Consider the following 15,535-nt stretch of genomic DNA (forward strand, 5'->3'; position numbering starts at 1 on the left):
AATAATGCAGAGGATTTTCCCAAGGTTACTGTTGACACATATTCCACGGTAGTTATTGGGGTCAAATTTGTCTCCACTTTTGTGGATTGGGGTGATCAGTCCTTGGTTCCAAATATTGGGGAAGATGCCAGAGCTAAGTATGATGTTAAAGAGTTTTAGTATAGCCAATTGGAATTTGTTGTCTGTATATTTGATCATTTCATTGAGGATACCATCGACACCACAGGCCTTTTTTTGGGTTGAAGGGTTTTTATTTTGTCCTGTAACTCATTCAATGTAATTGGAGAATCCAGTGGGTTCTGGTAGTCTTTAATAGTTGATTCTAAGATCTGTATTTGATCATGTATATGTTTTTGCTCTTTGTTCTTTGTTATAGAACCAAAAAGATTGGAGAAGTGGTTTACCCATACATCTCCATTTTGGATAGATAATTCTTCGTGTTGTTGTTTGTTTAGTGTTTTCCAATTTTCCCAGAAGTGGTTAGTGTCTATGGATTCTTCAATTGCATTGAGCTGATTTCTGACATGCTGTTCCTTCTTTTTCCGTAGTGTATTTCTGTATTGTTTTAGTGATTCACCATAGTGAAGGCGTAGACTCAGGTTTTCCGGGTCTCTATGTTTTTGGTTGGACAGGTTTCTCAATTTCTTTCTTAGATTTTTGCATTCTTCATCAAACCATTTGTCATTATTGTTAATTTTCTTTGGTTTTCTATTTGAGATTTTTAGATTTGATAGGGAAGCTGAGAGGTCAAATATACTGTTAAGATTTTCTACTGCCAGGTTTACACCTTCACTATTACAGTGGAACGTTTTACCCAGGAAATTGTCTAAAAGGGATTGAATTTGTTGTTGCCTAATTGTTTTTTGGTAGGTTTCCAAACTGCATTCCTTCCATCTATAGCATTTCTTAATGTTACTCAGTTCCTTTGGCTTTGATGCCTCATGATTGAGTATTGCTCTGTTTAAGTAGACTGTGATTTTGCTGTGGTCTGATAGGGGTGTCAGTGGGCTGACTGTGAACGCTCTGAACACAATCTATAGAACACCATTTATAGAACACCATGAATAGAATGCCATGTATAGAACGCAATCTATAGAACACAATCTATAGAACAATCTATAGAACACCATGAATAGAACACCATGTATAGAACACAATGTATAGCACTCCGTTTATAGAACAACATGAATAGAACACCATGTATAAAACACAATGTATAGAACACAATCTATAGAACACCATTTATAGAACACCATGAATAGAACGCCATGTATAGAACACAATCTATAGAACACAATCTATAGAACACCATTTATAGAACACCATGAATAGAACACCATGTATAGAACACAATGTATAGCACTCCGTTTATAGAACACAATCTATAGAACACCATTTATAGAACACCATTTATAGAACACCATGAATAGAACGCCATGTATAGAACACAATCTATAGAACACAATCTATAGAACACCATTTATAGAACACCATGAATAGAACACCATGTATAGAACACAATGTATAGAACACAATGTATGGACCCATTGTACTTTGACCTACTTCCGACGCTGACAGAGATGGCCGCCTCGCTTCGCGTTCCTAGGAACGTGTTACGTGTTATTTCTTACATTGGTACCCCAGGTAATCTTAGGTTTCATTACATACAGTCGGGAGGAACTACCGAATATAAGAGCAACGTCAACTCACCATCATTACGACCAGGAATATGACTTTCCCGAAGCGGATCCTGTGTTTTGCCTTCCACCCAGGACAATGGATCGGATCCCAGCCGGCGACCCAAAACAACTACGTCATAAAAGAGGCAAACGAAGCTGTCTTCTGGTCAGGCTCCAGAGACGGGCACATCGCGCACCACTCCCTAGCATACTACTCTTCAATGTCCAGTCTCTTGACAACAAGGTTGATGAAATCCGAGCAAGGTAGCATTCCAGAGAGACATCAGAGACTGTAACGTTCTTTGCTTCACGGAAACATGGCTCAATCGAGAGACGCTATCGGAGTCGGTGTAGCCAGCTGGTTTCTTCACGCATCGCGCCGACAGAAACAAGCATCTTTCTGGTAAGAAGAGGGGCAGGGGGTATGCCTTATGATTAACGAGACATGGTGTGATCATAACAACATACAGGAACTCAAGTCCTTCTGTTCACCTGACTGAATTCCTCACAATCAAATGTCGACCGCATTATCTACCAAGGGAATTCTCTTTGATTATAATCACAGCCGTATGTATGTATTCCCCCCCAAGCAGACACATCGATGGCCCTGAACGAACTTTATTTGACTCTATGTAAACTGGAAACCACATATCCTGAGGCTGTATTCATGTAGCTGGGGATTTTAACAAGGCTAATCTGAAAACAAGACTCCCTAAATTCTATCAGCATATCAATTGCGCAACCAGGGCTGGTAAAACCCTGGATCATTGTTAGTCTAACTTCCGCGACGCATATAAGGCCCTCCCCCGGCCTCCTTTCGGAAAAGCTGAACACGACTCCATTTTGTTGCTTCCAGCCTACAGACAGAGACTAAAACAAGAACCTTGCGCGCTCAGGCCTGTTCAACGCTGGTCCGACCAATCTGATTCCATGCTTCAAGACTGCTTCGATCACGTGGATTGGGATATGTTCCGCATTGCGTCCAACAACAACATTGACAAATATGCTGATTCGGTGAGCGAGTTCATTAGAATGTGCATCGGCGATGTTATACCCACAGCAACGATTAAAACATTCCCAAACCAGAAACTGTGGATTGATGGCAACATTCGCGCGAAACTGAAAGCTCGAACCACTGCTTTCAACCAGGGCAAGGTGACCGGAAACATGACCGAATACAAACAGTGTAGCTATTCCCTCCACAAGGCAATCAAACAAGCTAAGCGTCAATATAGAGACAAAGTAGAGTCGCAATTCAATGGCTCAGACACAAGAGGTATGTGGCAGGGTCTACAGTCAATCACAGATTACAAAAACCAAACCAGCACCGTCGTGGACCAGGATGTCTTGCTCCCAGACAGACTAAATAACTTTTTTGCTCGCTTTGAGGACAATACAGTGCCACTGACACGGCCCTCGGCCCTCGACCCCGCCCTGTGCAACTGGGTACTGGACTTCCTGACGGGCCGCCCCTAGGTGGTGAGGGTAGGTAACAACATCTTCAGCCTGCTGATCCTCGAGGGGCGGCAGGGTAACCTAGTGGTAAGAGCGTTGGACTAGTAACTGAAAGGTTGCAAGATTGAATCCCCAAGCTGACGAGGTAAAAATCTGTCGTTCTACCCTTGAACAAGGCAGTTAACCCACAGTTCCTAGGCTGTCATTGAAAATAAGAATGTGTTCTTAACTGACTTGCCTAGTTAAATAAAGGTTAAATAAAAATAAAATAAATCAATCCTCAACACTGGGGACAAGGGTGTGTTTTGAGCCCTCTCCTGTACTCCCTGTTCACCCACGACTGCGTGGCCATCCACGCCACCAACTCAATCATCAAGTTTGCGGACGACACTACAGTGGTAGGCTTGATTACCAACAATGACAAGTGTGGTGACAGGAAAACAACCTCACACTCAACGTCAACAAAACAAAGGAGATGATCGTGGACTTCAGGAAACAGCAGAGGGAGCACCCCCCTATCCACGTTGACAGGACAGTAGTGGAGAGGGCAGTAAGTTTTAAGTTCCTCGGTGTACACATCACGGACAAACTGAATTGGTCCACCCACACAGACAGCGTTGTAAAGAAGGCGCAGCAGCGCCTCTTCAACCCCAGGAGGCTGAAGAAATTCGGCTTGTCACCAAAAGCACTCACAGATGCACAATCGAGAGCATCCTGTCAGACTGTATCACCGCCTGGTACGGCAACTGCTCCGCCTACAACCGTAAGGCTCTCCAGAGGGTAGTGAGGTCTGCACAACGCATCACCGGGGGCAAACTACCTGCCCTCCAGGACACCTACTCCACCCGATGTCACAGGAAGGCCATAAAGATCATCAAGGACAACAACCAGCCGAGCCACTGCCTGTTCACCCCGTTATCATCCAGAAGGTGAGGTCAGTACAGGGGCATCAAGGCTGGGACTGAGAGACTGAAAAACAGCTTCAATCTCAAGGCCAGACTGTTAAACAGCCACCACTAACATTGAGTGGCTGCTGCCAACATACTGACTCAACTCCAGCCACTTTCATAATGGAAATTGATGGAAATTGATGTAAGAAATGTATCACTCGTGTAACGGCAGATCTCCTCTTCGTCTGAAGAGGAGTAAGGATCGGACCAAGATGCAGCGTGGTGAGTGTCCATGATGATTACTTTAATAAATAAACTGAACACTATGAAATACAAAACAATAAATGTGAACATGAACGAAACCGAAACAGTACCGTGTGGCAACAAACACTCACACGGAAACAAACACCCCCAAACCAACAGTGAAACCCAGGCTACCTAAGTATGATTCTCAATCTGAGACCCCTAACGACACCTGCCTCTGATTGAGAACCATCCTAGGCCGAAACAGAAACCAAACATAGAAAAACAAACATAGAATGCCCACCCCAAGTCACGCCCTGACCATACTAAATAAACCTCCCCAAGTCACGCCCTGATCATACTAAATAAAGACAAAACAAAGGAAATAAGGGTCAGAACGTGACAGTACCCCCTGAACCTATATGGCTGGAGACTACGGCAGCTCCTGGCTGACTGACGGCTCTGGCAGCTCCTGGCTGGCTGGTGGCTCTGGCAGCTCCTGGCTCAATGACGGCTCTGGCAGCTCCTGCCTGACTGGCGGCTCTGGCAGCTCCTGGCTGGCTGGCGGCTCTGACAGCTACTGTCTGGCTGACGGCTCTGGCAGCTCCTGGCTGGCTGGCGGCTCTAGCGGCTCCTGACTGACTGGCGGCTCTGGCGGCTCCTGGCTGACTGGCGGCTCTGGCGGCTCCTGGCTGACTGGCGGCTCTGGCGGCTCAGGACAGACTGGCGGCTCTGGCGGCTCAGGACAGACGGGAGACTCTGGCAGCTCAGGACAGACGGGAGACCCTGGCGGCTCAGGACAGACGGGAGACCCTGGCGGCTCAGGACAAACGGGAGACTCTGGCGGATCAGGACAGAGTGGCGGCTCCGGCGGCTCCGGACAGACTGGCGGCTCTGGCGGCTCAGGACAGACTGGCGGCTCTGGCGGCTCAGGACAGACGGGAGACTCTGGCGGCTCAGGACAGACGGGAGACCCTGGCGGCTCAGGACAGACGGGAGACTCTGGTGGCTCAGGACAGACGGGAGACTCTGGCGGCTCAGGACAGACGGGAGACTCTGACAGCGCTGGAGAGGGCCACCGGAGGGCTGGTGCGTGGAGGTAGCAATGGATAGACCGGACCGTGCAGGCACACTGGAGCTCTTGAGCACCGAGCCTGCCCAACCTTACCTGGTTGAATGCTCCCGGTAGCCAGGTGAAATAGCCCGCACTGGGCTGTGCTGGCGAACCGGGGACACCATGCATAAGGCTGGTGCCATGTACGCCGGCCCGAGGAGACGCACTGGAGACCAGATGCGTAGAGCCGGCTTCATGCCACCCGGCTCGATGCCCACACTAGCCCGGCCGATACGAGGAGCTGGAATGTACCGCACCGGACTATGCACACGCACTGGGGAGACTGTGTGCTCCACCGCATAACACGGTGCCTGCCCGGTCCCTCTCTCTCTCCGGTAAGCACGGGATGTTGGCGCAGGTCTCCTACCTGCCTTCGCCACACTACCCGTGTGCCTCCCCCAATACATTTTTGGGGCTGCCTCACAAACAAACAAATCCTGTAAACAATATCGGAATATGAACAAAGGTGATTTGGTCATAATTTGAGTACCAATTAGCTATAAGTGAGAAACACACCCACATATTTATAGAGAAGGAACTCAGACTGTAAACTATTTAACGATTACTCTACCTTGTTATGATCCCTAAAACCCATGTTTTGAATTATATATAAACTAGCTGTTAGGGATTTTAAGTGTATAGTTTAATTATAACAGTTATCATTTGATCTGCTGGCATCAAATAGCATCACTGAGCTGACAGGGATCCTCATGATGCAGTACAGTGTTGGCTACTGCATCTGAAAACTGTAAACATAATAGTACCCAAATTGTTTACCTTTTCTTATCTGTCGTTGTTGGCTAACCATTTTTTCCCTGTTTCTATCTCTCCCTGCAGCGTCCGGGGTGCCGATGCAGGAAACGGAATCCGTGTGTTCATGCCAGACATTGGCGTGTTCGTGGCGGGCCTGGTCACGTGGCTGCTGTGTCTGAGTCTGGAGGAGAAGCCGCAGGTGAAAGACAAATCACAGCAGCATGACGTCGAATGCGAGTCAGACAGTCAGGTGAGCTCATCATCTCTCTACAGACAAACTTCTGCCCCTGGCGTATCTGGATTTACAGGGGAACCCCACACTCCCAACACCTATACACACCCATACACCCTACCCTCGTAAATGTTGTACTCAGTACAGGCCAGGAACTCACTAAAGAGTAGTGATAAGACTAACAGAGCCCAAAGAAAGGAAATACTTTTAACTTTCATATATAAATACATTATATATACAAAAGTGTGTGGACACCCCTTCAAATTAGTTGATTTGAATATTTCAGCCACATCAGTTAGTCAAATGTATGCCCTGCTAGAGCTGTCAATTGTAAATGCTGTTATTGTGAAGTGGAAATGTCTAGGAGCAACAACGGCTCAGCCCGCAAAGTACTAGGCCACACAAGCTCACAGAATAGGACCGCCGATTGCTGAATCACGTAGCGCGTAGAAATCTGCTGTCCTTGGTTACAACACTCACTACTGAGTTCCAGACTGCCTTTGGAAGCAATGTCAGAACAAGATCTGTTAGTCTGGAGCTTGATGCCTAACACAAGCCTAAGATCAACATGCGCAATGCCAAGTGTCGGCTGGAGTGTGGAAAGCTCGTCGCCATTGGACTCTTCACCATCTGGCAGACAGCCTGAATGCATAGTGCAAACTGTAAAGTTTGGTGGAGGAGGAATAATGCTCTGGGGCTGTTTTTCATGGTTCGGGCTAGGCCCCTTAGTTCCAGTGAAGGGAAATCTTAACACAACAGCTTAAACTGATATTCTAGACGATTCTGTGCTTTCAACTTTTGGCAACCTTGTGGGCAAGGCCCTTTCCTTTTTCAGCATGACAACGCCCCCGTGCAGAAAGCGAGGTCCATACAGAAATGGTTTGTACAGATCAGTGTTGAACTGGCCTGCACAGAGCCCTGACCTTAACCCCATCGAACACCTTTGGGATGAATTGGAATGCCGACGGCGAGCCAGGCCTAATCGCCCAACATCAGTACCCGACCTAACTAATGCTCTTTTAGCTGAATGGAAACAAGTCCACACAGTAATGTTCCAACATCTAGTGGAAAGCCTTCCCAAAAGAGTGGAGGCTGTTTTAGCAGGGGAGACCAACTTCATATTAATTCCATAGATTTTGGAATGAGATATTCGACGAGCAGGTGTCCATATACTTTTGATCATGTAGTGTAGATGAATAAACCTACTCCAAAATCTCTGTTGTCCTCCATCTGTCCTTTTCTGATAAAAAAATAATTTAATCAGTCCTGGGCCAGTTTGGTTACCACAACAGTAATGGGCGCTGGGCAAAAAGGTTCAATATAAGGGATTATCTTTATCTATATATTTCCGGGTATATCTGACATTTTATTAGATCTTATTTCTTATACGGAGCTACTATAGGATATTCTTTGTATTGGGACACTTTCTAAGGATATCTAGTGAGTCAATATCCAGACATACCATGTATGATATACAGAGGGAATCCAAAAACAATATGTAAATGAAAAAAATATATATAGAGTTTATATTTGTTAATTTATTGAGCATGTGCTGAAAATGCAGAAATACATCTGAAATCGTCCTTATTTTCAGCATATCAAAAAACATATCAAGATCCGGATATGGACCTCAGCCAGAAGATGCATATCTGGACTCAATATAGCTTCCTATCTTGGAATGTGCTGAGAAAACACAGATATGCGATGAATAGAGTCAGTATTTCTCAGCACGAAGAGAGAAAATAGGACGTCACATATTCTCAGGATATTGAATGAGTCCACATCCGGCCATGTCCATGCGTGGTATTCGGAGTGATCCCATTATCAGATACAGTATGTCTAAAAGACACATCTGTATTCACAATTTATCATGGTACATGTAGAATATCAAAAGTGTGTCATGTCAAGATATGTGTGATCATAGGCAAGCAAGGCAATCTCCTTTCCATGTTAATCACCAGTAATCCACCCAGAGACTTCAACACACACTCCATTGCGATGGTCTCTCAGAGCATGGAAAGCTGCAGTCCTCTTTTCAAGTATCAAGTTTTATTAGTCATATGGACATGGCATTTATTTTAATGACCTTTGTTTAGCAAGGCAAGAACAAATTCTTATTTTCAATGATGGCCTAGGAACAGTGGGTTAACTGGCCTAGGAACAGTGGGTTAACTGGCCTAGGAACAGTGGGTTAACTGGCCTAGGAACAGTGGGTTAACTGACCTAGGAACAGTGGATTAACTGGCCTATGAACAGTGGTTAACTGGCCTAGGAACAGTGGGTTAACTGGCCTAGGAACAGTGGGTTAACTGGCCTATGAACAGTGGGTTAACTGGCCTAGGAACAGTGGGTTAACTGGTCTAGGAACAGTGGGTTAACTGCCTTGTTCAGGGGCAGAACATCAGATTTTTACCTTGTCAGCTCGGAGGATTCGATCTTGCAACCTTTCGGTTACTAGTCCAACGCTCCAACCACTAGGCTACCTGCAACCCCTACATGGCATTCACTGTCCAATGAAATGCTTACTTGCAGGTTCCTTCCTGACAATGCAACAACATAAGCAATAATAAAAGATAAGACTATGGACATAAAGTAAATGGCTCAGTAGAATAAAATATAAAAGTATAAAACAGGAAGACACAATTGATATTTACACATGTATCAGGGAAGGGGTGATTGGGAGGCAAGTGTTTAAGTTGTGCAGTATTAGCAATAGTAAATAATAGTCTGGTAGCAGCTGTTTTGATGTGTGTGTAGCATGGAGGGCCTTGTGGTTGGGGAAGGAGCAGGTCCTGTACCAGGCCGTGATGCAACTGGTCAAGATGCTCTCGATGGTGCAGCGGTAGTATTTGGAGACGACCCGGGATGCCATGCCGAATTTCTTCACCCGCCATAGGAAGTAGAGACGCTGTTGCACTCTCTTGACAACAGTGGTGGTGGTGTTCGTCCATGTCAAGTCATCTGTGATGTGGACGATCAGGAACTTCAAACTTGTGACTCTCTCTTCTGCAGTCCTGTTGATGTGGATCGGGGCGTGTTCCCTCCTCTGCTTCCTGGAGTCAACAATCAACTCCTTTGTTTTGCTGACGTTGAGGTAGAGGTTGTTGTCCTGACACCACAATGCCAGTCCCCCCCTCCCAATAGGCTGACTCGTCATTGTTGCTGATCGTCAGCAAACTTGATGATGGGAGTTGGTGTCTTGCAAAGCCACGCAGTTGTGGGTGAACAGGGGGGACAGCAGACGGCTGAGGACACACCCCTGTGTTCAGTGTGAGAGTCAGTGTGGAGGAGGGGGCTATAGCTCCTATGGCTGCTCTTCTCCTGTAGTCCACTTGCCGATGAAGTAGACCCCACAGTTTAGGGAGTGTAATAAGTGGAACACATTACTGTCTGGATGAACACCAAACAGCCATCATTTGTGTGTGTGTGTGTGTTTGTGTGTGTGTGTGTTTGTGCGCCCGTGTGCGTGCGTTTGCATGTGCGAGTGTGTGTGCGTGTGTGTGTGAGTGTGTGTTTGTGTGTGTGTGAGTGTGAGTGTGTGTTTGTGTGTGTGTGAGTGTGTGTTTGTGCGCCCGTGTGCGTGCGTTTTCATGTGCGAGTGTGTGTGCGTGTGTGTGTGTGTGAGTGTGTGTTTGTGTGTGTGTGAGTGTGTGTTTGTGCGCCCGTGTGCGTGCGTTTGCATGTGCGTGTGTGATTTTTCCCATGACTGTGATTCCCTCTCTCTTTCCCTCTCTGTCAAATCAAATCAAATTGTATTTGATAGGTAGACCTTAGAGTGAAATGCTTACTTACAAGCCCTTAACCAACAATGCTTTAAGAAGTTTTAATAAAAAATAAGTGTTAAGTAAAAAATAGAATATAGAAAATAAAAGTAACAAATAATTCAACAGCAGCAGTAAAATAACAATAACAAGGCTATATACAGGGGGTACCAGTACAGAGTCAATGTGGAGGCTATATACAGGGGGTACCGGTACAGAGTCAATGTGGAGGCTATATACAGGGGATACCGGTACAGAGTCAATGTGGAGACTATATACAGGGGATACCGGTACAGAGTCAATGTGGAGGCTATATACAGGGGGTACCGGTACAGAGTCAATGTGGAGGCTATATACAGGGGGTACCGGTACAGAGTCAATGTGGAGGCTATATACATGGGGTACCGGTACAGAGTCAATGTGGAGGCTATATACAGGGGGTACCAGTACAGAGTCAATGTGGAGGCTATATACAGGGGGTACCGGTACAGAGTCAATGTGGAGGCTATATACAGGGGTACCAGTACAGAGTCAATGTGGAGGCTATATACATGGGGTACCGGTACAGAGTCAATGTGGAGGCTATATACAGGGGGTACCAGTACAGAGTCAATGTGGAGGCTATATACAGGGGGTACCAGGTACAGAGTCAATGTGGAGGCTATATACAGGGGGTACCGGTACAGAGTCAATGTGGAGGCTATATACAGGGGGTACCGGTACAGAGTCAATGTGGAGGCTATATACAGGGGGTACCGGTACAGAGTCAATGTGGAGGCTATATACAGGGGGTACCGGTACAGAGTCAATGTGGAGGCTATATACAGGGGTACCGGTACAGAGTCAATGTGGAGGCTATATACAGGGGGTACCGGTACAGAGTCAATGTGGAGGCTATATACAGGGGTACCGGTACAGAGTCAATGTGGAGGCTATATACAGGGGGTACCAGTACAGAGTCAATGTGGAGGCTATATACAGGGGGTACCGGTACAGAGTCAATGTGGAGGCTATATACAGGGGGTACCGGTACAGAGTCAATGTGGAGGCTATATACAGGGGGTACCGGTACAGAGTCAATGTGGAGGCTATATACATGGGGTACCGGTACAGAGTCAATGTGGAGGCTATATACAGGGGGTACCGGTACAGAGTCAATGTGGAGGCTATATACAGGGGGTACCGGTACAGAGTCAATGTGGAGGCTATATACAGGGGTACCGGTACAGAGTCAATGTGGAGGCTATATACAGGGGTACCGGTACAGAGTCAATGTGGAGGCTATATACAGGGGGTACCAGTACAGAGTCAATGTGGAGGCTATATACAGGGGGTACCACAATGTGGAGGCTACCAGGGGGTACAGAGTCAATGTGGAGGCTATATACAGGGGGTACCGGTACAGAGTCAATGTGGAGGCTATATACAGGGGGTACCGGTACAGAGTCAATGTGGGGGCTATATACAGGGGTACCGGTACAGAGTCAATGTGGAGGCTATATACAGGGGGTTACGGTACAGAGTCAATGTGGAGGCTATATACAGGGGTACCGGTACAGAGTCAATGTGGAGGCTATATACAGGGGGTACCGGTACAGAGTCAATGTGGAGGCTATATACATGGGGTACCGGTACAGAGTCAATGTGGAGGCTATATACAGGGGGTACCGGTACAGAGTCAATGTGGAGGCTATATACAGGGGGTACCGGTACAGAGTCAATGTGGAGGCTATATACATGGGGTACCGGTACAGAGTCAATGTGGAGGCTATATACATGGGGTACCTGGTACAGAGTCAATGTGGAGGCTATATACAGGGGGTACCGGTACAGAGTCAATGTGGAGGCTATATACAGGGGGTACCGGTACAGAGTCAATGTGGAGGCTATATACAGGGGGTACCGGTACAGAGTCAATGTGGAGGCTATATACAGGGGGGTACCGGTACAGAGTCAATGTGGAGGCTATATACAGGGGTACCGACAGAGTCAATGTGGAGGCTATATACAGGGGGTACCGGTACAGAGTCAATGTGGAGGCTATATACAGGGGTACCGGTACAGAGTCAATGTGGAGGCTATATACAGGGGTACCGGTACAGAGTCAATGTGGAGGCTATATACAGGGGGTACCAGTACAGAGTCAATGTGGAGGCTATATACAGGGGTACCAGTACAGAGTCAATGTGGAGGCTATATACAGGGGGTACCGGTACAGAGTCAATGTGGAGGCTATATACAGGGGGTACCAGTACAGAGTCAATGTGGAGGCTATATACAGGGGGTACCAGTACAGAGTCAATGTGGAGGCTATATACATGGGGTACCAGTACAGAGTCAATGTGGAGGCTATATACAGGGGTACCGGTACAGAGTCAATGTGGAGGCTATATACAGGGGGTACCGGTACAGAGTCAATGTGGAGGCTATATACAGGGGTACCGGTACAGAGTCAATGTGGAGGCTATATACAGGGGTACCGGTACAGAGTCAATGTGGAGGCTATATACAGGGGGTACCGGTACAGAGTCAATGTGGAGGCTATATACAGGGGGTACCAGTACAGAGTCAATGTGGAGGCTATATACAGGGGTACCGGTACAGAGTCAATGTGGAGGCTATATACAGGGGGTACCGGTACAGAGTCAATGTGGAGGCTATATACATGGGGTACCGGTACAGAGTCAATGTGGAGGCTATATACATGGGGTACCGGTACAGAGTCAATGTGGAGGCTATATACAGGGGGTACCGGTACAGAGTCAATGTGGGGCTATATACAGGGGGTACCGGTACAGAGTCAATGTGGAGGCTATATACAGGGGGTACCGGTACAGAGTCAATGTGGAGGCTATATACATGGGGTACCGGTACAGAGTCAATGTGGAGGCTATATACAGGGGGTACCGGTACAGAGTCAATGTGGAGGCTATATACAGGGGGTACCGGTACAGAGTCAATGTGGAGGCTATATACAGGGGTACCGGTACAGAGTCAATGTGGAGGCTATATACAGGGGTACCGGTACAGAGTCAATGTGGGGCTATATACAGGGGTACCGGTACAGAGTCAATGTGGAGGCTATATACATGGGGTACCGGTACAGAGTCAATGTGGAGACTATATACATGGGGTACCGGTACAGAGTCAATGTGGAGGCTATATACATGGGGTACCGGTACAGAGTCAATGTGGAGACTATATACATGGGGTACCAGGTACAGAGTCAATGTGGGGGCTATATACAGGGGGTACCGGTACAGAGTCAATGTGGAGGCTATATACAGGGGGCACCGGTACAGAGTCAATGTGGAGGCTATATACAGGGGTACCGGTACAGAGTCAATGTGGAGGCTATATACAGGGGTACCGTACAGAGTCAATGTGGAGGCTATATACAGGGGTACCGTACAGAGTCAATGTGGAGGCTATATACATGGGGTACCGGTACAGAGTCAATGTGGAGGCTATATACAGGGGTACCGGTACAGAGTCAATGTGGAGGCTATATACAGGGGGTACCGGTACAGAGTCAATGTGGAGGCTATATACAGGGGGTACCGGTACAGAGTCAATGTGGAGGCTATATACAGGGGTACCGGTACAGAGTCAATGTGGAGGCTATATACAGGGGGTACCGGTACAGAGTCAATGTGGAGGCTATATACAGGGGTACCGGTACAGAGTCAATGTGGAGGCTATATACAGGGGTACCGGTACAGAGTCAATGTGGAGGCTATATACAGGGGTACCGTACAGAGTCAATGTGGGGGCTATATACAGGGGTACCGGTACAGAGTCAATGTGGAGGCTATATACATGGGGTACCGGTACAGAGTCAATGTGGAGACTATATACATGGGGTACCGGTACAGAGTCAATGTGGAGGCTATATACATGGGGTACCGGTACAGAGTCAATGTGGAGACTATATACATGGGATACCGGTACAGAGTCAATGTGGGGGCTATATACAGGGGGTACCGGTACAGAGTCAATGTGGAGGCTATATACAGGGGGTACCGGTACAGAGTCAATGTGGAGGCTATATACATGGGGTACCGGTACAGAGTCAATGTGGAGGCTATATACATGGGGTACCGGTACAGAGTCAATGTGGGGGCTATATACAGGGGGTACCGGTACAGAGTCAATGTGGAGGCTATATACATGGGGTACCTGTACAGAGTCAATGTGGAGGCTATATACATGGGGTACCGGTACAGAGTCAATGTGCGGGGGCACCTTTTAGTCGAGGTAATTGAGGTAAGATGTACATGTACATGTAGGTAGAGTTAAAGTGACTATGCACGTGTCTGGGTAGGCCTTTGATTAGGTGTTCAGGAGTCTTATGGCTTATCTCATCGTTGTCAGTGATCAGGCCTACCACTGTTGTGTCATCGGCAAACTTGATGATGGTGTTGGAGTCGTGAACGGCCGTGCAGTCATGAGTGAACAGCGAGTACAGGAGGGGACTGAGCACGCAACCTGAGGGGCCCCCGTGTTGAGAATCAGTGTGGTGGATGTGTTGTTCCCTACCCTTACCACCTGGGGGCGGCCCATCAGGAGGTCCAGGATCCAGTTGCAGAGGGAGGTGTTTAGTCCCATGATCCTTAGCTTAGTAATGAGCTTTTTGGGGACTATGGTGTTGATGTTGAATGCTGAGCTGTAGTCAATGAACAGCATTCTCACATAGGTCTTCCTTTTGTCCAGGTGGGAGATGACAGTGTGGAGCGCAATAGAGATTGTCATCATCTGTGGATCTATTGGGGCGGTATGCAAATTGGAGTGGGTCTCAGGGATAATGGTGTTGAGTGGTAGGGTCGGTAGTCATTTAGGCAGGTTACTTAGTTCTTGGGCATAGGGACTATGGTGGTTTGCTTGAAACATGTTGGTATTACAGACTGGTTGAAAATGTCAGTGAAGACACTTGCCAGCATGCTCGGAGTACACGTCCTGGTAATCCGTCAGGCCCTGTGGCCTTGTGAATGTTGACCTGTTTAAAGGTCTTTAAGAGTGTGAAGAGTGTTAAAGAGTGTGATCATGCAGTCGCCCGGAACAGCTGCCCTGATGGTAATTCTGCTATGACCTTGGTGTTATTACCTGGATAGCTCCTAATCCACTGGGTTTGGTCAGCCTCCCTCTACGTTGGAGAGCTTCTCTCCCTCGGGTGCCGCTCTGGAAGCAAATCTGGCAACCGCTTCTCTGCAGGCCTGGTAACCCACAGGTTACAATGCATATGTAGGCCTTGAAGAAATGCCTCAGAGACGAGATAGCCGTTAGGGAGAGCGAACGAGAAACGAGGGGATGTGGATTTGTTAGGGTCAGCTTTCTTGAAAGGGGTTTAGGTTGGGTCTCTAGACAGGTTGTATAGAAATTTCATTTGGCAGCCGAACAGGAAATTGTCA

General features: G+C 47.3%; 1 protein-coding gene across 1 annotated transcript in view; it reads left to right on the forward strand.

Annotated features, from left to right (window-relative positions):
• Positions 1-15,535, forward strand: part of LOC115104872 (piezo-type mechanosensitive ion channel component 2-like) — a gene marked incomplete at its 3' end in the record, with an annotated part of 132,502 nt that overhangs the window by 95,887 nt on the left and 21,080 nt on the right. Inside the window, exon 5 of the mRNA XM_065006788.1 lies at positions 6,219-6,384. Coding sequence (XP_064862860.1) covers positions 6,219-6,384 — 166 coding nt within the window. The remainder of the gene's footprint in view (positions 1-6,218; positions 6,385-15,535) is intronic.

This window comes from Oncorhynchus nerka, linkage group LG22 (assembly GCF_034236695.1).
Source record: "Oncorhynchus nerka isolate Pitt River linkage group LG22, Oner_Uvic_2.0, whole genome shotgun sequence".
Taxonomy (NCBI): Eukaryota; Metazoa; Chordata; class Actinopteri; order Salmoniformes; family Salmonidae; genus Oncorhynchus; species Oncorhynchus nerka.